At 39.0% G+C, this 22,416-nt stretch overlaps 1 protein-coding gene across 6 annotated transcripts in view; it reads right to left on the bottom strand.

The window, feature by feature from the left end:
• atp6v1h (ATPase H+ transporting V1 subunit H) overlaps window positions 1-22,416 on the bottom strand; it is a 91,633-nt gene that overhangs the window by 35,087 nt on the left and 34,130 nt on the right. For 4 of the 6 annotated variants that reach the window (XM_069921494.1, XM_069921497.1, XM_069921498.1 and 1 more), the window contains 2 exons: window positions 17,490-17,537; window positions 350-447 (listed from right to left, as the gene is read on the bottom strand). In XM_069921494.1, the coding sequence (XP_069777595.1) occupies window positions 350-447; window positions 17,490-17,537 (146 nt within the window). The remainder of the gene's footprint in view (window positions 1-349; window positions 448-17,489; window positions 17,538-22,416) is intronic. The other 2 variants (XM_069921499.1, XM_069921501.1) reach the window with 1 other exon arrangement.

Below are 22,416 nucleotides of genomic sequence, written 5' to 3'. Positions count from 1 at the left end.
AGAAAGAACAAGGGACGAGCACAGACCAACAAAGAGTAATAACTGGACAGGAGTTAGGCTAGGAAAGGGAAGGTGAGAATTGATCGGGGAGGGGGTGGCTATGTGAATGCGGAGCTGGAGAAAAGTTCTCCTATGTCCAATTATCACCCTTTCTCTGTTGATCTGTGCTCCTCCCTCTGCTTTCTTTCCTTCTTCCCAGCCTTTTAATTCAGGCCCAAAGTTACAGTTATATATCTTTACCTCCAATGGAGTCTGTGAGACGTGCTGTGTTCCTCCAGCATCTGTTTTTTTTTAAAGTGATGGCTTGACTAATTTGTATGAAACAAATGAATGCTCCAGAAATTCTTACCAGTTCACCCCATCAGCTTTTACCCAGGCAAAACGGTATTCGTTAACTCTAAGCATCAGTTGTAGACAACCTGCCACACATTGAACATATTGGGAACTCTGAAATGGAAAAGCAATTAAAATAACAATTTCAAGTTGCGGTATAAACCACCACAGTCATTTTTCTCCAAAAAATAAGTCAGCTGCCCAACTCCTCAAGTTGCAGGGGAAAAAAAATGAACATCATTTTAAAATATTTTTAATTCAATTTTATAAGCAATTATTAATAATCCAGATGAGAGGAGAAGAGATCGATTCATAGCATAAGTACAGACAATTTGTCTTCATTCCAAGAAAACCAGCTATGCAAATTGAAGTCTTTTCTGTAACACATTTAGTTTGTACAAGATATTGTAAAGGGTTGAACACTATGATTCATTCCCTTAAAGGGTACTGTGTGCTACTCTTAGGAATATAACTAGTAAGCAGGAAAGGTACCAATAACATGATCCAGGAGACCAGCAGCAAAATTATTGAACATGTCAAGACAACCTGTAAACCAACACCATTAGTTTTCTTAATATATATATAAAATAAGCTTGATATAGGAATCTCAAGAAATTTTTCTACCTATCACTGAATTAAAGAAGTTTTTAAAAACTAACCTACTTTCACACTGCTATTCAGGAACAATGCAGGCATGTTTCTCTTATTTCAATCATAAATGCACTAAGACCAACTTTAAGGAGAAAGATAATGTAAAATTTGACTCTCATGACTCAGGCTGGTTGAAGACTAAATAATGCACAGCAAAAATGTTTCAATTCAAAATGAATTGTGCAGAGTGCAGAGTGCTGGAAATTTCAGGTCAGTTTCCAACCATAAAGTGGAAAGGTAGCTTGTGCTATTTAGTGATAAAAATCTCATCTAAGCCTAGAAACAAAATGTTGTGAGATTAAACAATATGGCCCCGAATTTATGAAAAATGATGTGGCCATTTGAACTTGTTTCTTGGAGACAAACTCAAACTAATCTCAGAAATTTGCACATGCACAGTTAAACATGGAAATTCAGCTTTCTGAATCCTTGCTTTTCCATAGGAAGTGCTATAGCAGGCTTCAACAAGGCAATGCATATAAAACCAGCGATCAAGAACATCAACTTATGAACTACTCACCAAATAAAGTAATAAGAATATTATATTTTGTTAAATGAGATGGAACAGAAATTTAAACAGCATTTTCAAATACAACTATTGTTCCCTGGTGCTGAAAACACTCCTTTCATTCCCTCAATTATTTCAAAATTTCAGATTTTAAAACATTTTTTAAAAATGTGATATTTTACTTTCTCCTTCAATCTCTGTATTGCTCTCATACTTTGTGCTCTGTGAATTTAAAATTAAAATAATAGAACTAATAACTTTCTGGCTATGTTTGCCAGAGGTCTCCAATTTAAACTACCATCAAGTTAACTGGATGTCAGCTCTGTTTAATATCATGGATCCTTCATAACTGACACCAAGTTACATCTACCATATATTTCGGGGTATAAGTGGAGTCATGAAACCCCCAAAAATCTCTCAAAAAATGGGGAACTTATGCGCTGGATAAGCTTTTAAGACATTAAATTCAGTTCAAAATCCAATCCACGCTGATCCAGCGTATAAGTCGACCCTTGAAAAACTGATTCGGCATATAAGTTGACCCTTGAAAAACAAAAACCTGACTGCGCCAGATTTTCAAAATTGCTATTACTGTCTGAAAACAACACATTTAGAACCTTTCAAAATCATTCGTGCTATCATCGTCTGAATCAAAGACGGCAGCAAGCACATCCATACTCACTGTTAAACAGTCATGATATGGGTCCCAGTCTGTATCTGATGAGGTGGCTTCAGCTTCGTCGTCAGTGTCCCACAATAAATCATCTTCCATGCCATCAATTACACAAGAGATTTATCAGTCTCTACTTTAACTTTGTCCCATGCCTTGAGCACGAAGTTACACAGCTCGATTTGCCCTGCCATTTGTAAACAACTTTTCTGCATTTGACATCCATGTATTTCATTCCCCGCGCACGTTTTTTTTGAATGGCTTGTTCAAGCAGTCATCGAGTGATTGCAATATAGACGTCAAACCACTGAGAAAACCGCCATCTAAGTATTATGTAGTGCTAATCTACTTTTAGTGTTCTTAGTTAAGTGGCTATGAAACATATCCAAGACCAGCAAATGCCATTCTTTGCATTAACTGCCTGTTTCACACATTGTCTATCCATAGTTTTACACCATTTTCATCTATCCATCCTTTTTCATGAAAATGAACAAAAATATCTGCAAGGAACTCCATTTTCAGTTTAATTTTGTGCTTGAAGATTACCATGGGTCTTAACTTTGTCCCATCGGTCATGCACGATAACACCACAGTAAACCTGTTCCTTTCGTGGCCTGTACTTCTAGTTCCTACAGTTTTAAACTCCTTTCCATTCCACTGTTCCACTGCCCATCACGTCAAAATTCATGAGGGTTTCGTCCATGCTTTCCATATTTGCCAATGCAAACTGGTGTTTCTACTGGTTCCATATAATAAATCCATATAATACCTATCTTGGCTGCACCATTTCATCAGATGCAAGGATCGACAATGAGATAGACAACAGACTCGCCAAGGCAAATAGCGCCTTTGGAAGACTACACAAAAGAGTCTGGAAAAACAACCAACTGAAAAACCTCACAAAGATAAGCGTATACAGAGCCGTTGTCATACCCACACTCCTGTTCGGCTCCGAATCATGGGTCCTCTACCGGCACCACCTACGGCTCCTAGAACGCTTCCACCAGCGTTGTCTCCGCTCCATCCTCAACATCCATTGGAGCGCTTTCATCCCTAACGTCGAAGTACTCGAGATGGCAGAGGTCGACAGCATCGAGTCCACGCTGCTAAAGATCCAGCTGCGCTGGATGGGTCACGTCTCCAGAATGGAGGACCATCGCCTTCCCAAGATCGTGTTATATGGCGAGCTCTCCACTGGCCACCGTGACAGAGGTGCACCAAAGAAAAGGTACAAGGACTGCCTAAAGAAATCTCTTGGTGCCTGCCACATTGACCACCGCCAGTGGGCTGATAACGCCTCAAACCGTGCATCTTGGCGCCTCACAGTTTGGCGGGCAGCAACCTCCTTTGAAGAAGACCGCAGAGCCCACCTCACTGACAAAAGGGAAAGGAGGAAAAACCCAACACCCAACCCCAACCAACCAATTCCCCTGCAACCGCTGTTCCCCTGCAACCACTGCAACCGTGTCTGCCTGTCCCGCATCAGACTTGTCAGCCACAAACGAGCCTGCAGCTGACGTGGACTTTTTACCCCCTCCATAAATCTTCGTCCGCGAAGCCAAGCCAAAGAAAGAAAGAAGAAAGATATAATAAACTGGTGAAAACTTACAACTTTATGATCAAGATCTTTTGGCAACTTCTGTGCAATTTTTTGTTTTTTTGATGTAATACCAGATTATTCCTGCTCATGAAATGATTGCACCAGCCTACTGTAGCCTCAAAATCATAATTTAGGTCTGGGTGCGACTTGGCCCATTGCAGTGCATATTTTATTTTATTTTATTTTGGGTGACTATGTAGCCTCTGTTCACATACCCATTCTGCAACATGATTTTCCAACTCTGATCAATGAGTGATTCCTTTTCTTTTTTTTTAATATTTTATTTAAGAATTTAAAAGTACATCTACAATTATTAAATGAATAAATTGAAAAATATAAAACATTGTAGTGGCTATGTAGTGGGCCGAGTGGGCGCACAGTGTTTTAAGCCATGAAACCAGTGCTGCATGACAACAGTTTGCCAGTTATGAAGCCATGGAGTATTTAAAGTTGCTGTTGAGAATTTTCTTGACAAATACAGAGCACCAAACTAAATCCAGCAGATTGACAACATGTTTCAAGCATACAAAACCATAAAGTGCAACATGTCATTGAAAATTCATATTCTACATTTGCACTTGGACATCTTCCCTGCTGAATTTGGTGCAGTCAGTGATGAACATGGTCAAAGGTTTCACCAGAACATTACGATCATGGAAAAGCACTAATAGGGCAACTGGAATCCATCAATGCTGGCTGTCTATTGTTGAACTCTGACATGAGAGGCATCAGATGCTGAGTACTAATGAAAATCTCAGCAACAAAACATTTTTATGTCAGTTGAACTAATGTAATGTTTCAGCCTCATTATATGATGAAATATGCTAAATGCAACAAAATTTAATGTTTCAAGAACTTCCTACAGTGCATTCCATAATGTTTGGGACAAAGACATTTTTATTTCCTTTATTTGCCCCTGTGCTCCAGTTTTAAATCTGTAATCACACAATTTGCATATGATTAAAGTGCAGATTCCATATTTTATTTAATTTTTTTGCATACATTTTGGTTTGACCGCATAGAAATGACATTTTTTTTAAATATACACATAGTTTCCCCATTTAAGGACACCATAATGTTTGGGACATTTGGCTTCATGGGTGCTTGTGATTACTCAGGTATGTTTAATTAGTTCATTGGTGTAGGTAAAAGAGAGCTAGGCTTGCTTCTATGCTTTTGATCACCTTTGGAGACCATAGTTGCCATTTTTCAACACGAGGACCAAAGTTGTGCCAATGAAAGTCAAAGAAGCCGTTATGAGGCTGAAAAACCAGAATAAAACAGTAAGAGAGATCACACAAACCTTAGAATTATCAAAATCAACTGTTTTGAATATTAAGGAGAGAGAGCGTACTGGTGAGCTCAGTAATTGCAAAGGGACAGGTAGGCCAAGGAAGACCTCCACTGCTAATAGCATAAGAATTCTCATCATAATGAAGAAAATCACCAAAACCCTGTCTGACAGATCAAAACCACTCTTCAGGAAGCAGTTGTGGATGTGTCAATAACTACTGTCCACAGAAGACTTCATGAACAGAAATAGAGGCTACGCTGTAAAATGCAAACCATGAGTTAGCCAAAGAAACAGAATGGCCAAATTACAGTTTTCCAAGAAGTATTTAAAAGAGCCTGCAGAATTATGGATAAAAGGTCTTGTGGACAGATAAGACCAAGACCTGTATCAGAGTGATGGCAAGAGCAAAGTGTGCAGGTGTAAGGGTATTAAAGGTTACGGAGAGAAGGCGGGGACGGGGTACTGAACTTTAAGATCAGCCATGATCTCGTTGAATGGCGGAGCAGGCTCGAAGGGTCGAATGACCTACTCCTGCTCCTATCTTCTATGTTTCTATGTGTACTCAAGATTTATAGCATATCACCTCATCTGTGAAAGCCCACGTTCCTGGGCACATATGGCTGCCACAAGCACTGGTGCCCTTATCTTCATTGATGATGTAACTGCTGATGGCAGTAGAAAAATGAATTTGGAGGTGTACATTCTTATTTGCTCAAGTTCGAGGAAATGCCTCCAAACTTATTGGATGGTGCTTCATCCTACAGAAAGACAATGACCCCAAGCATACTGCTAAAGCAAAAATGGAGTTGTTCAAAGCTAAAAACTGGAAAATTCTTGAATGGCCAAGTCAATCACCTGATCTAAATGCAATTGAGTATGCCTTCCATATACTGAAGAGAAAACTTAAATGGACAAGCTCCCAAAACAAGCAGGAGCTGATGATGGCTGCAGTAGAGGCCTGGCAGAGCATCACCAGTGAAGATACTCAGCACCTGATGATGTCTATTAATCACAGACTTCAAGCAGTCATTGCATACAAGGGATATACTAAACATGACTACCTTAATATACATAGCCATGTTCGAAATATTTTGTACCCTGAAATTAAGAGACTGTTTAAAAAGTGCAGTAATTTCTTCATGGTCAAACCAAAATGTATACAAATAACCTTGAATAAAATCTGGAATGTGCACTTTTTAACCACAGGTGAATTGATTATAAATTTAAAACTGTGGAGAACAGGGACAAATAATGAAAATAAAATACAACAAATCTGAAATTAGCTTTGTGTTCAGCGTGAAGTTGTCTACCCTTTATTTTCAAAGAAGCAAATCTTTTGGAACAAATTGATGTCCAGTGTTTTCTGTTGGTTCAAGATGCAAGGTTCCTTTATTTTTTATCATGTACTAATATACAAAAATATAATATACATGATATACTTCAACTTTTGTCACCAGTAAGTCAAATAAAGAGCATTGCCCGGCACCCTAACAGTAAGAGAAAGAGAAGCAAAAAAGAGTCTCTTTAGAGATACCGAGTGTCCATGGATTTGCCACCAGCGCTCCCAAAGCTTCTGCAGCTGCACACACTCATGTTCAATCCATTGGCAACCAGAGCTCCAGGTCCAAACCTCCAATATGATCAGGAAGCCTTCACCACCCCCCCCCCCCCCCACCCGCCAAGGCCTTCCAGGGGCCCTTCTTGCCCTTAGCACCCTCTCAAATCCAAGTTCCGAAATCTGGTTCCCACGAGCCAGTCTCCACAGCTGGCAACCTATGTGGGTCCCTCGACCACAAGTCATCAGCACCCTGCAGCCTGTGTTGAAATCCTTGTTTATACTGCTGTTATTTCATACAAGACCATCTTCCATACAACCAACACCCAAGATCAATTAACCAACCAAACTTCAAAACTTCCCTATAATTGTTGGCTCCATTTGGTCAAACTTTCATTTTAAAATTCTCATCCTTGTGTTCAACTCCCTCTCTGTATGCAATCCTCCAACCCTCCGAGTAAGCTCAGTTAAATATTCATCCTCCTCTGGTCTTCCAAAATCAGTGCATTCCTCAAGCATCCCACATTTCTATCATTCTATGTCTGTCAGCTATGGGTTCAGGCATCAGAAATACCCTGCTTAAAATTCTTAATTTCCTTTAATTGCTCTTTAAAATGCAACTCTTTGACCGAGCATTTGGTTACCTAGACCATCATCTAAGAGGACTGACATCAAGATGCTCTTTGATAGCAATTCTATGCGATACCTTGCCATTTTTTATTGAACTGGAAATAAAAAGGCTTGCCGTTCCAGTGGCCACTTCAACCCACGTAAAAAGAAAAACATTCCCAGAAATCTTCCTTCGAACTATCCCTTCCCCTCATCCTAACCTACCACCCCACCAGCCTCTGCATTCAGTATATTATTCTCTGCAATTTCTGTCACCAGATACAGCTTTCCCTCCCCTCTGCTTTCTGCAACGATTGCTCTCTCTGCAACCCCCTTGCCCCACTCGTCTCCCCGCTTCCCCCCCAGTACTATACCAAGTGCTACACCTGCACCTACACCCTCACTACCTTTCAGGGCCCCCAGTCAACTCCAAATGCTTCATCTACAAATCTGAAGATACTACTGCAACCGGTGATACCAGGTGGTCTCTTCTATATCAGGGAGACTGGACACAGATTGGATGAAGTTGCTTCGTCATGCATCAGTCACAACATCCAGGATTTCCTAGTGGAAAGCCATTTTAATTTCTCTTCCCAATCTCATACTGATATGCCTGCCTGAAACCTATTTAATGGCTAAGTTGAAACCACATGCAAATTAGAACACCTTGTATTCATCTTGACGGTCATCATTGACTCCTTCAATTTCCGGTAACCTTACACCTTGATTTCCACACCTGCTCTTACTTTCCTTGATTTCTCTGTGCGCATTCCTCCTTTTCCTGCCTATTTCCCCTCCCCAAACCTTCCCATTGCCCACACCTTCCTTCCTCTAGCTGCCCATCCTTTTTCAATCATCCACACCCTCTCCAGTCACAGAGCACCTTTCTTACCCCTCTACTTCTTCCTCAGACCACCTTGCATTATTCCCATTTCTGTTCCCTTCCTCACCCACCTTCTTCCTCCTCTGCCTGAATGTCTGTATTCCTCTACCTCCCCCCACCCTTCTACTCTGACCTGCCCTTTTTTTTTTTTTGCAGTCCTAATGAAGGGTTGCAGCTCTAATGTTGACTGTCTGTTACCTTCCATGGATATTGTCTAATCTGCTGAGTTCCCCCAATATTTTGTGTGTTGCTCCATTATTCCATCACCTGCAATCATTCCTGTTTGCCACAGAAGAACATGTATGTTGTTTTCTTTTCAATGGAGATTTCATGTTTATACCATGATCAATTCAATTCAAATTTATTTTTGATCAACTGGAAACTGAAGATGGCATTTGAATAACTCTACGCAGAAACTAGAGAATATCAAACTTGACAAAAGAACCTACTTTAAATTTATACCTCCACGCCATAGTTAAGTATGAAATCGCATTTTGACAGCACTTTGTTTCCCCCCCCCCCCCCCCCCAATTAAAAGCTACTGTACAAGTTCATTTTAATAAAGCTTACATCGGAAGACACGAAGTTAAGAATTTTTACTTTGTGGCAAAATTCCCCACTTCTATCTAATTGAGCACTAGAATAATTGTGCAACACAGACCCAGCCCATTTCACGACTTACGATCCATAGTCTCCACCTGCAATTAATTCTTCCAGATGCAGAGGGCTGAATGAGCTGATCCTTTGCACCCACAAACATCTGATGAGGTAGTGGAGGCCTTAGATATCATAACTCGAGAGCAAGATGGCCAATCAGTGATATTAAAATCATTGAAATGCATTAAAAACATGGCATGGCAACTTTAAAAATACACCAAGATACAAATAACAGAAAATACTTTATTCCATAGATTTAGAACAGGGGAGGTGGTGTGTGAATAAACGGGGTTACTGAACCCACAGGCAAACATATTCAGACCTCTTCATCAGCAGGTCATTACTTTGCCATTGTACTCAATGGCAAGATCAGTGGAGAAGTGGAAGGTCAGGTGTGCTGGCAAGTGACTTCTAATTCATTTTTAACTTCATCCTTCATGGCATGCGCACAAGCCCAAAATAAACTGTAAATGGCTGAAAGCTGGCAGCTCCTCAACCCTCTGTTTTATCTATAAATAATAGTCTCCTAGACAAACAGCATTATATATGCATGCCAATTTAGTAAGAACTGAAAAACTAGCCAAAAGCCACCAGCATCTCACCAGTATGCACTAGAAGGTCACGTGAATTTCAAAGAGCAATATCCAACAAAGGTTAGACCTGCTCTTGCAAAACAACTTCTGATAATGCATAACCATCTCAGGCTTGTGATGAAAATTAAAGTCCATGAGATTAACGATCAGTGACAGCATTATGAAAGTAGTAAAGAGGCAAAGTTCACAGCAGAGGAAAATAACTGCAGTCAAGACCAAAGGGAAATAATTTGTTCAACAGATTAGCTACTGAGATTACTGTTCTTTTTACGCATTTTAATGATCTGGCACCCAAAGCATAATTTGGAAGCCTTCTTGAAGACTTGAAATTGAAATGTAGTCAACAATCAAAATTATAATAATGCATCTCAGGTAGAGATAATTGGGAAAAAAAAATAGAAGTTCAAAGCTGAAATAATCACAGAAAAATTCTGTCCCTTAAAATGCTGCATGGCATGAGCATTTCTAATTGTTTTGCTGTTTTATTTTATTTCAGGAGATAAGACTAACAAAATAAATACTGAAGTCAAAGAATGAACAGATTCATTTTTGTAAATCATGGACAGGTGCATTTTGGAAATAAGAATGGGCATGCAAACAGACAGGATGATGGTATATGATATCACTTACATTTGAGGGGGGGGGAGGGAGAGAACAGGGGATGGGGAAGGGAGAGACCGGGGATGATGGGGTGGAGGGAGAGAGATCGAGCGACATGAAGGGTGTGGAGGGAGAGACCAAGAAGTGTGGGGGGGGGGGGGGAGACAGAGGAGTGGGAGTGAGGAAGGAGAGACTAAAAGGAGTGGCGGTGCAGGAAGAGAAGGGAGGCAGTGGAGGGAGAGACCAGGGGAGGGAGGGCTGGAGGGAGTGAGACTAGGGGGAGGGTGACACAGAGAAGGGGGGGTGGGGGGAAGACTGAGAGGGAGGGGGAGGGGAGAAGGGGAGAGGGAGAGGGGAGAGGGAGAGGGGAGAGGGGAGAGGGAGAGGAGGGGGAGAGGACAGAGAGGGAGAGGACGGAGGGAGAGGATAGAGAGGGAGAGGGGGGGAGAGGTGGAGAGATGGAGAGGGGGAGAGGGGAGAGGAGAGAAGGAGAGGGGGAGAGATGAGGAGAAAGGGTAGGCAAGGAAATGCCCTAAGTTTGGCAGTGCACGGTCAGACATGTTGTGGGATAGGGTATGAAATTAAAGTGGTTGGATACTTGGAGGAACCCATTATTGCAATGGACAGAGCGAAGATGTTCAATGATTTCCCAGTGTGTGTCTAGTCTTTCTAATGTAGAATCAGCCACAACAGGAGCATTAAATGCCATGAGCTTCCCTTTCAGATTCATAAGTGAAGTGTTGCTTGACTTGCAAGGACTATTTTGGGCCCAGAATGGTGGTGAGGGAAGAGGTGTGGTCACAAGTGCAGCATTGTCTGTGCTCCTGGGTAGGTACCAAGACAGTAATTAGTGAGAAGGATTAATGGATGAGGGAGTCACAGAGGGTGCGATTTCTACAGAAGATGGAGAAGGATGAAGAAGATGTGAATGGTGGTGGGATCACATTGTAGGTGGTTGACTGGATAACATTCCCAGCAGAGTGCTCGAGATATGCGGTTCAGCTACCAGATGTTCTCACCGGCATCTTTAACATTTCCATGAGAAGCGTCAAAACCATTACCATTGTCTCCATACCGAAGAAGCTGTCTGCGTCCTGCCTCAATGACGACTGCCTCGTCGCACTCACGTCCATTGTCATGAAATGCTTCGAGAGACTCTTCATGGGGCACATCAAGCTCCTGCTACCCCCGTTACTCAATCCCCTGCATACAAATCCAACCGCTCTACAAATGATGCCATCGCCACCACCCTCTATCTAGCCCTCACTCACTTGGAAAACAAAGACTTGTATGTTCGAATGCTGTTTGTTGACTTCAGCTCGGCATTCAACACAATCATACCTCAGACCCTGATAAGGATATTGAGCCTGCTACGTCTAAATACCTCCTTCTGCAATTGGATTCTCAACTTCCTGTTGGGGAGACCTCAGGCAGTCCAGATTGGTAACAGCATCTCCAAGACCATCACACTGAGCACGGGGCCCCCCAGGGCTGTGTGCTTAGTCCACTCCTGTTCACTCTGAGGACCCACGACTGTGCAGCTAAACACAGCTCAAACCACATCATCAAGTTTGCTGACCACACGACTGCGTTGGGCCTGATCAGTAAGAATGACAAGTCAGCATACAGACACGAGGTGCAGTTGCTAACAGACTGGTGCAGAGCCAACAAAATGTATCTGAATGTTTAAAAAAAAAACAAGAGATGGTTGTCAACTTCAGGAGGGCCCAAGGGGACCCTCGATAGCTGACCATTGACAGCTCCACCATTGAGGTCGTCAAGAGTATCAAGTTCCTTGGAGTGCACTTGGCTGAGAATCTCACCTGATCCCTTAACATCAGCTCCATAGCCAAGAAAGCCCAGCAGTGTCTCTACTTGTGCGAAGGCTGAGGAAAGTTCATCTCCCACCCTCCATCCTCACTACATTCTACAAACGATGTATTGAGAGCATCCTCTCCAACTGCATCACCACTTGGTTTGGAAGCTGTACCTCTTTGGACTGCAAGACCCTGCAGAGGATAATGAAGTCAGCAGAAAATATCATTGGGGGGCTTCTTCCTACCATGAAGGACTCTACAACACTCAATGCAGGTAAAAGGCAATAAACATTGTGAAGTACTCCACACATCCCTCACATAAACGGTTCTTCCTTCTACCATCTGGTAGGAGGTACCATAGCAGTCAGGTCGTTAGGTCCAGATTGGGCAACTTTATTTTTTCACAAGCCTTCAGGATCCTGAATTCTCAGAACATATGTGGATAGTGTATTGTAGACTTCATTGTATACATCTTAATATTTTAATGTGTTTAACTTATATTCTAACTTTTATTTATGTAAATATGCTGTGTTTCTGGAGAAATGTTCTCATTTTTACCGTGCGAGCATGGTATGAATGATAAATAAAGGTGACTTGACTTATTGGAGGAAAATATGTTGGATGTGGAGACTGGTGGAGTGAGAGTGTTGCCAGAGATGGATCGAGTGAATTTGAAGTCAGGGTGAAAGTTAGCAGCAAAACCGTTGAAGCTGACAAACTCATCGCGGGTGCATGAGGCAGCACTAATGCAGCTGTCCATGTAGCAGAGGAAGAGTTGAGAAGCCTTGACTGTGTAGGCTTTTAGCAAGGATTGTTCCACATAACCAAAAATAGAGGCAGGCATAGCTTTTCTTTACAAACTTAATTTTGTTTCAATCTTCCTGTTCCAAGTACATATGCAAGTCTGAAATGGTGAAAAGTGTTTGGGGAGGTATTACAACAAGTGACTGAACATTATGAGTTACCAGAATCTTGTTCTAGTGCTTTAATTACTGTAATTCCAAAGAAAGATAGAGATCCGTTAAAGGTGTCTTCATATAGACCTATTTCTTTATTGAATGTGGACTATAAAATAATACCTAAAATGTTAGCAAATCGGCTTGCTATTTACCTAAATTGATACATGTAGATCAAACAGGTTTTATTAAAAACAGACATGCTTCAGATAACATTCTTCGATTAATTAGTTTGATCAATGCATACCGGCAACAACCTAACCATCAATGGTGGTTGCACTTGATGTGGAAAAAGCTTTTGATAGGGTCGAATTAAATTTTTTTATTTAAGGCCTTGGAAAAGTTTAAATTTGGCACCTTTTTTATTGGTTGGGTTAAAGTTTTATATATACAAACCCGACTGCTAGGGTGGTGACAAATGGACAAGTTTCATCACTGTTTAAACTGACACGATCTACCCAACAGGGTTGTCCATTGTTACCAGCCCTGTTTGCATTGGTCATTGAACCATTAGCTCAATTAATACAGCAAAATGAACAGATACAAGGGATGAGAGTTCTGGATGAAGAGTGAAAGATTAATTTATTTGCAGACGATGTTTTGATATATTTAACAAATCCAGAACAATCTTTGCCGCACTTACAGGAACGTTTATTACAGTATGGATCATTATTTGGAGAGAGTTAATTGGAATAAAAGTGAAATTTTACCAGTTGGTGAAGGAGATTATTCAGTTTATAAAAATGTTATTAATTTGAAATGGTCGGATAAAATTAAATATTTAGGAATAATTGTGAATCTTTATATAAATTATGTTCCATTATTGAAAAAGATTAAAGCAGATTTAATGAAGTGGAAGGACTTTCCGTTAACTCTAATTGGTCGGGTTAATTGTATTAAAATGAATATTTTTCCACATGTTCAATATTTGTTTCGATCAATACCATGTTCTCTTACAAGGAACTTTTTTCAGGACTTAAATAAAGTCACTAGGGAATTTTTTATGGAAAGGTAAATTACCAGGGTAGCATTAATTAAACTTACTTGAAAGTATGCATTAGGTGGATTGCAATTACCTCATTTTCAGAACTATTATGAAGCAGCCCAACTTAAATTTATTAGTGGTTTGATGGATTTGGATCGGCCTCCAAGTTGGGCTAAAGTTGAGATGGCATGTACCTCTGAAACTGGAATACATCAATTTATATTTTGGTGGAATAAAAATGTATTACGTGAGAATAACGTACCAATATTAAAACATCTATTGATGTTATGGACAAAAAAGAATAAGATTATAGGATCAAAAGGTAAATTATCTATTTTAATGCCATTATATAATAATCAGCTTATTCCTTTTTCATTATTTAATAGTCATTTAAAGAATTGGGATTTTAAGGGTATAAAAACATTGCAGGATTATTTTGTAGAAGGTTAGTTCCTTTCTTTTACTCAATTGAAAGAACGTTTTGATATTGCTGAAAATTCTTTATTTGTTTATTATCAACTTCAATCGTTGGTAAAAAATATGTATGGTAGAGAGATAATTTTACCTGTATTGTCGGAATTAGAGTCTTTGATTTCTTCTATACCTAAAAAGGGCTATATTTCTGTTACGTATCAAGTATTACAAGATAATATGGATAAGCCGGAATGGGAGAAATCTGAGCTCAAATGGGAAAATGACTTAACTTTTGTTTTTCCTGAAGAATATTGGACGGATATGTGTCATGATAGTGTTACTAAATTGACGAATGTATGATATGGAATGGTTAATTATAATTTTTTTCATCAGTTATATTTAACTCCTGAGAAATTGAAAAAAATATGGCTTTAGTAATTCAGATTCTTATTTTAGATGTGGTACATGTGTTGGAACTTTCTTACAAGCTGTTTGGTCCTGTACATATGTACAACCATTTTGGGAAGAAATTAAGCTAATTTTGGAAAAATTGTAGAAGTTTAAGTTACCATTAGATCCATCCATTTTTTTATTGGGCTATATGACTCCTTTAAAGGGATTGGGGTTGGAGAAATTTCAAATTGTATTTGTATATTTAGCATTGTCCGTAGCTCGAAAATGTATAGCAAGTACATGGAAAAATAATAGTGATTAATACAATGCGATGGTATAACGAAATGAAAGCTTGTATTGTTATGGAAAAAATTACATTTGTTTTGCATGATAATTATTCTTTTTTTGTTAAAAAGTGGTCACTATATTTGGACTATATGTATTTAGATGTATTTTGATTTATTTTATTTTTTGTTTTTCTTTATATATATCTTTGGCTCTCCTTAAGAGAGCTGGCTGAAGGGGTGAGGGGGGTGGGGATTTAATTTTTAAAAAATTCTTTACTTTTTTTCTTTTATATAAAAATCTTGTTATGAGCTGTATTTTGTATGATTACTAATAATTTTTCAAATAAATAAAGTTTAAAAAAAAATGGTGAAAAGCCTTTAAAAAGTTGGCTTTGAAATGACTATGGATGGAGGAGAGTGAAGAGTCGATATTTAATAATTTAGCAATTTTAGAAGTTAGAGTTAGGACTCTGCAACTGAAGATGGAGGTGAAATGGAAATATGGGAATGCATGCTGATGCAAATTAGTCCAGCTCAGTTGCAGCAGGCTCGTAGCAGGATTAGGCCATCATGATTGCCAGCCACACACCTAACACATGAGAACACAACTTACACCTACATTTCAGTACAGCAATGAAGGAAATGCTACACTATTGCAAATGGCCTCCTTCAGACCTTGGTTTGTCCCAAAGATTCAGAGTGCGAAAGACCAATGTTCATTTCTGACCTCAGGAGCTATCTATATATTTTCTCTGGAGTTGCATAGGTTTCTTCCAGGTGCATCTGTTTCCACCCACATCCTAAAGATATGGATTGACAGGCGAACAGTCAATCAAATTTCAGGTTTTTTTGTCAGAGTACATACATGACATACAACCTTGAGTTTCTTTTTCCTGCAGGCAAGGCAAAATTACCACTTATCGGCAGTGCAAAAATAAAAAAACGGACTCAACGTACAAAAGTAAACAAATAAAGAAATATAAACAAACTGACTGTGCAATACAGAGAAAAAAAATTAACGTGCAAAAGAAAGAATCCAAAAATGAGTCCCTGATTGAGGGTTTGTTGTTAAGGAATCTGATGGTGGATGGGGCAGCAGCTGTTCCTGAACCAGGTGGTGTGAGTCTTGTGGTATACCTCTTTCTTGATGGCAGCAGTAAGAACAGAGTACGTGCTGGATGGTGTGGATTCTTGATTCCTGCTGCTTTCTGACGAGAGAGTTCCCTGGAGATCTTTTGATGGTGGGGAGGTTTCTACTTGTGATGTCCTGGGTTGTGTCCACTTCCTTTTGCAGGGGAACGCTCAGGGTTATTGGTGTCCCCATAGTAGACAATGATCCAGCTGGTCAGCACACTTTCCTCCACACATCTTGGAAATTTGCCGGGGTTTCCAATGTCATTCCAAACTTTCGCAAACTTCTGAGGAAGTAGAGGCGCTGACGAGCTTTCTTCATGATTCTAATTGTGTGTTGGGCCCAGGAAAGTTCCTCCATCTAAACTCCAAGAACTTAAAATGTGCTCACCCTCTCCACCTCTGATGCCCCAATCACTGGATCATACATCTCCGATTTTCCCTTCCTGAAGTCAACAATCAGCTCCTTGGTTTTGATGATAGTGAGTTGTTGGTGTACCATTCAGCCAAATTTTCAATCTCCCTTCTGTATGCTAACTCAACGCCCCTTTTTATATAACCCAGTACCGAAGTATCGTCAGCAATTGTTAAGACTATATTGTTGTTGTACAGGGCCTCAGTTATAGGTGTATAGTGAGCACAGAGCTAAGAATGCAGCTTTATGTTGCTCCAGTACTAATGGAGATTGTGAGATATCTTCTTGCCAATCTTCACTGATTGAGGTCTGAAGGTGAGGAAATCGAGGATCCAATTACACAATAGTGTTGAGTCCCAGGTCTTGGAGTTTGCTGATCAATTTTCATGGGTGATGGTGTTAAATGCCAAACAGTAGTCAATAAAGAGGATCCTGATGAATGCATTTTTGCTGTCCAGGTGTCCACTTTAAATTTCCCTTAGTGTGCTGGAAAGTAGGATTCCGGAGTACAATTAACCCTCTCTCTAGTACTCAGAGAATAACTAGAAGTTGAGGAAATGAATACCTTCAAATGTAGGATCACAAATATAGCAATCAAGAAAAATTTTAATGCACAAGTATGTAGAATTAAATGAATACAATTTGAAACATTCAGATGTGAAAGAATGAGAAACTGGATACAACATGACAAACACAAGTAAATTGGCTCTAGGATTACCAATGAAAATGTCTCAGGTTTTACAGAGATTTATTGGACTCAAAGAAATCATTATTGGAAACTCAAAAGGTAATTTATATTTTTTATTAAATCCTATGCACCTAGAAATTGGGATTTGAATCCAATTTATTTACAAAAGATATCCACATAAAAACGTACCTGGGGGTGTATGCAATGCTCCAAAATTAATCACCAAAGCTTTGCCGGTTTTGGTTTTAAATTTTCCTCCCCATTACCTTTCTCACCATCAGAGCATCACCTTAAAAGCATTCTCAAGTTTGATTAACTGATACTGCATTCAAACAAAATACTTCAAAAGTTTCTCAATTTAAATTTATAATTCACTTATCTCTGCAATTTGCTGAAATGTCAGAATGCAACTTGCCATTTTCAATTCCCAATTTTGTCACTTCATCTTACCTCACTGGGAGAAACAGTTCCTGCTTCAGACCCTACAGCACGCAACTTCTAACAAGAAAATAAAAATGACATGTTTTGTATAAATTGGAAAACAAATGTAAAATGCATTAAAACTTCAACTGCCAATTTTAAAATGAATATATACTTATTATTGCTCAATTAATCTGATATTACTTTAAATCATGTTATTTTTAAAAATTGCATAATGAAATACTTAAAATAAATTAATTTTAAAAAGTCACATTGGGGCAAGGAAACTACCAGTGAATACAACATATCCACTTCTGCTCTTTATGATGAAGTAGGAAATAATTCATGGAAATTACACATGCATGAAGTTAAAGTAAAGACTCTTCGAAATATCAGAATCACTATAAAATTTAATTAATTTGGCAATACCAATCAAATAAAATCCAATTAAAATTGAAAAAAAAAATATCAGTAATGCATTGTAACAAAAGATTATACTTTCATACCAGTTTGCGGTGTGTAAAATGGACATAGTCAATAAACTAATAGTCCCTACACATCAAAAATAAATGAATTGATTGTAAAGGTCTTATTCTGGGAATTGAATGTCTCACAAAATTAATCTATGCAGTCCAATAGGAAGTTGTCTGAAAAGGGAGGATGGTGAGAGATAGGATTGCAACAGGAAGGGAAAAAAATATTCATTTATAGGGAACATTTTTAAACTTTTGCAAAAATCATACTTGAAATGATGCCTGTGCATCATGTGACTGGAGGCAGTGGAGGTTGGGGAGGTCCTAAATGAATACTTTGCTTCAGTATTCACCGGAGTAATCAACCTTGGTCAGAATAGAACAAGTTTGCATTCTGGACCATGTGGAGATAAGGAAAGAGGAAGTACGAGATTTACTTTAAAACATTAAGATTGTGAGGTCTCTGGGGTGAACGAGATATACCCCAGGTTGCTGTGGGAAGGGAAGAAAGAGATAACTGGGAGGTTGGCAATGATCTTTATATCCTCCTTGGCCATAGAGGAGGTGCCATTGGATTGGAGAACAGCAAATATAGTCCCCTTGTTTTAAAAAGCAAATGGAAGAATTCTGGGAATTTTAGACCAGTGAGTCTTACGTCAGTGGTGTGCAAACTATTGGAGAGAATTCTTAAGGGCTACATTTATGAACATTTGGAGAAGCAGTCTTCTCAGGGATAGTCAGTTTGGCTTTGTGAGCGGAAGGTCATGCTTCACAAGCCAAACTGATTTTTCTGAGGTGGTAACAAAAGAAATTGAGGAGGGTAGGGCGAAGATGTGGTCTATATGGATTTTATTAAATAATATGAAAAGGTCCCCCATGAGAGACTCGTTCAGAAAGTCATGAAGCATGGGATTCATGAAAACATAGCTGTGTGAAATTCAAAATTGGCTTGCCTGGAAGTCAGTGACTAGTGGAGTTCTGCAGGGATTTGTTCTGGAAACCCTACTCTTGGTGATTTTTATAAATTACCGAGATGAAGAAGCGGAAGGATGGCTCCGTTTGAAGTTTGTGGATGATATGAAGGTTGGAGTTGTTGTCAGTAGTTTTTGAAGGTAGTCATAGGTTACAAAAGGATATAGACAGGATGCAGAGTTGGGCAGAAAAGTGGCAGATGGAATTCAATCCAGATAAATCTGAGGTGTTGCATTTTGGAAAGTCAAACCTGAAGGCTGAGTACATGGTTAATAGTCATATACTTAACAGTGTGGAAGAACAAATGGACCTTTAGGTCCAGATACATACATCTCTCAAAGGTTGCCATACAGGTTGAGAGGATAGTTCACAAAGCCTGTGAATTGCTGGGCTTCATTAGTTAAGTGATTGAGTTCAAGAGTCGAGGTCATATTGCAACTACAAATCTTTAGTGAGATCACACTTAGAATAGTGTGTTCCTTCTGGCCATCTCATTATAGGAAGGATGTAGAAAATATGGAGAAATTGCAGAGGAGATTTACCAGGAAGTGGCCTGGATTGGAAAATAAGTCTTCGGAGGCAAGGTTAGCAGAGATGGGACTTTGGAGTGAAGAAGGAGGAGAGGTGACTTACCAGAGGTCTATAAGATTTTGAAAACCATAGATAAGGAGGACAGCCAGCACCTTTTTCCCAGGGTAGGAGAGGCAAACACCAGAGGACAACCGTACAAAGTGGAGGGAGGAAAGTTTAGGGGTGACATCAAGGGGATGTTTTTTGACACAAGAGTTGAAGGGTGCCTGGAATGCCTTGGCAGAGGAGGTGGTGAAGTCTGAAACATTAAGACTCTTCGACAGGCACATGGATCAAATAAAAATAGAGGTAGGAAGGCTTTAGATTTTCTTTTGATAGGAATATATAGATCAGCACAACATCAAGTGCCGAAGGGCCTGGACTGTGTTGAACTGTTCTAAGTTCTATAATATTGTTTCACAAAACAAGTTGCAACCAAGACTTCAAGCACAATTACACTCACAAGTACTGCAGACTGTTTTGCCCATGCAAGGTAACCACAACTTTTACATCATTTCTGTTTGCTCCTTCCAGAAGATCTCAGTTTAAAATGTAATTATGGAGCCTCTCTATATGTGAACTCTAATCTCATTCACTAAGATGTGCAATACATAGATGTAGGGCAGTATCAGAATCAGCAAGGATTTGTGAGACATGCCACATGGCCAAGTTCACAAGATCCAAATGTGCCAAAAGTTACTGAAATTACGTCATTCACTCAATGCACAACTGGCGCACAATGACAAATAATGGTATTTGAAACCTGTCACAATTCATTCATCGTGATAGCCCTCTGTCCCAAATCAAGTAAAAGATTGGATTTAGCCAAAGTACTATCTGCTGAAGAGTTGGGCCTTTCTTTAGCCGAGCATGCAGGATGTCTCTCAGGACTAATGCAAGGAACATCATGGTTGAAAGATGTATGCAAGGCCTGCGGAAAACATCAAGCCCAGCTAGACCATTCTGTTTGGACAGCAGAATAAACCACCACTCCTAAAAGTTATTAGTTAAAGAAATTTCTTCTCTGCTCTTATCCAGAGCTTTCCTAACATTATCTCAGCCTGTACCAACAAATTATATCGCAAGCTAGAAAGGTTATAATAGCTGGTTAAGTCTCACTCACAGTTTTAGCAGAAAAATGTTTAGTCATTCTTAGAAAGATGTTCAAACTCAATCATACTATCATACCATAAACCACTTTTAAAATGAAAAAATAAATAATATGAATTAAACACTATAAAACACCAAATCAGTTAACCAAAGTGCAACAGACTACAGGCACTGGATAGCTGAAATAAAAGCAGATTTTTATGGAACTTTGAATGAAACCAATTGGAGAACTGCATTCACATTTGGGAATCAAATCTTCAACATTTAACAAGGTCGCTCAAGGTGTTTTACAAAGTCCCTCATGGTCAGTTGATCCAGAAGGTACAGACAGATGCATGGCTTCAGTGAGGAATTGATTGTTTAGATTAAGAATTGGATGTTCATACCCATTCCTCACAAAATAAGCCCTGCACCTCTCCCTTTGACTAGAAGTCAGCGGAAGACTGCCCTTGGACGAGATGCATCAATTAGTGGAATAGTCTGCCTAATTTCTCTAAGACTAAAGGTGTATCAAGAAAATATGAAAAGAAAGCACAGAAGATCAACATTTGGAAAATATTTGTATAAATTTAAGCTGTTAAAATAGATGCATGCAGCGAGCAATAAAGAGACTGAAAGAGCATTGTTTACCAAAAGAAATCAGAAGCAGAAATTATGTTAAAGACTTAACATATGCCAAAAAATTTGACAATGTCAGAAAGAATAGCAGATCGTTTAGCTTCTCATGTCTATTTAACTAAACATTTACAAATAAATATTCAAATTTAAAAATTGACCCATTATCAACTTTTGTCTGCCAGATAGTTCTAAATTTCCATTGTATGTGAATTAATATTGTCCAAATTCAAATGCCCAGCTGTAATTTTTAGCTGATGACCAGCTGTTACCCAACTTATGTTCTCCTTAGTCACTGATTGTTGAAATAAAGTAATTTATTAACCTCTATTTGAGAAAATATAGCCATTATTTTCATAATTTCCATACAATTAACCTTTGGTATCCTGCTGGTTAGTTATTGTAGACAAGGCCCAAGGTAAATATGTTTCTTAAGCAAAGCTGATTTGAATTACTTGCGGTATTATTAACTAGGGCTGGAATATTGTAACATCACCTCTGCTCCCTGAATTCTTCCTTAGACACAAGGTCCACATGCCATTCCCATGTAATTTTCTGTAAATCCTTTATATTTTAACAATGGTTACCCAATATTGTTTGAATCTCTGTTGCTACCAAGGAAGTACTCTTAAGACTAAAACAGATGGTATCATGTGTATTTTATCAAAATTGATTCACCACAAAAAAAATCAATCCACTGTGATGCCACCCTAATTAGATGTTTAGCATATACTGGAATAGAAAAGCCATGTAGAAAACTCATTCATGTATGTAAGATTTCATCTCAAAAGTTACAAATTCTGCTAATTAAACCACCTGCATGGATCTTTGTCTCCTCTATGCAGCCAATTTCATTCCCTGTCCAATAATTTGACTTCAGCATTAGTGCTAAGAAGGGCTTTATTAAATGCTTTCTACAAATTCAAAGGAAATCCATATATGTTCACTTTTTATAGTACCCACCATTTCAAAATACAATTAGATGACTTATCCTTTACCAAGTGGCTCTCTCATTAAATTTTCTAAACTTGAAGACTTCAGTAATTCCTTGACAATGGATGAGTCCACATTTTTCCCAAACAGACAGCTATCATTTTATTAATGATCATTTTAATAGCTATCCACTAATTGGCCTGTAGTTTACCTGCTTTTTAAGAAGGGATGTCAATTTTCCAAAGATATAGCTATTTAGAATAGTGGATTGCTCATCCTGCAGG

Source organism: Narcine bancroftii, chromosome 2, assembly GCF_036971445.1.
Source record: "Narcine bancroftii isolate sNarBan1 chromosome 2, sNarBan1.hap1, whole genome shotgun sequence".
In the NCBI taxonomy this organism is placed as follows: Eukaryota; Metazoa; Chordata; class Chondrichthyes; order Torpediniformes; family Narcinidae; genus Narcine; species Narcine bancroftii.
Note: the sequence above shows the minus strand (reverse complement) of the source record. Positions and strands in the feature narration are given on the sequence as shown.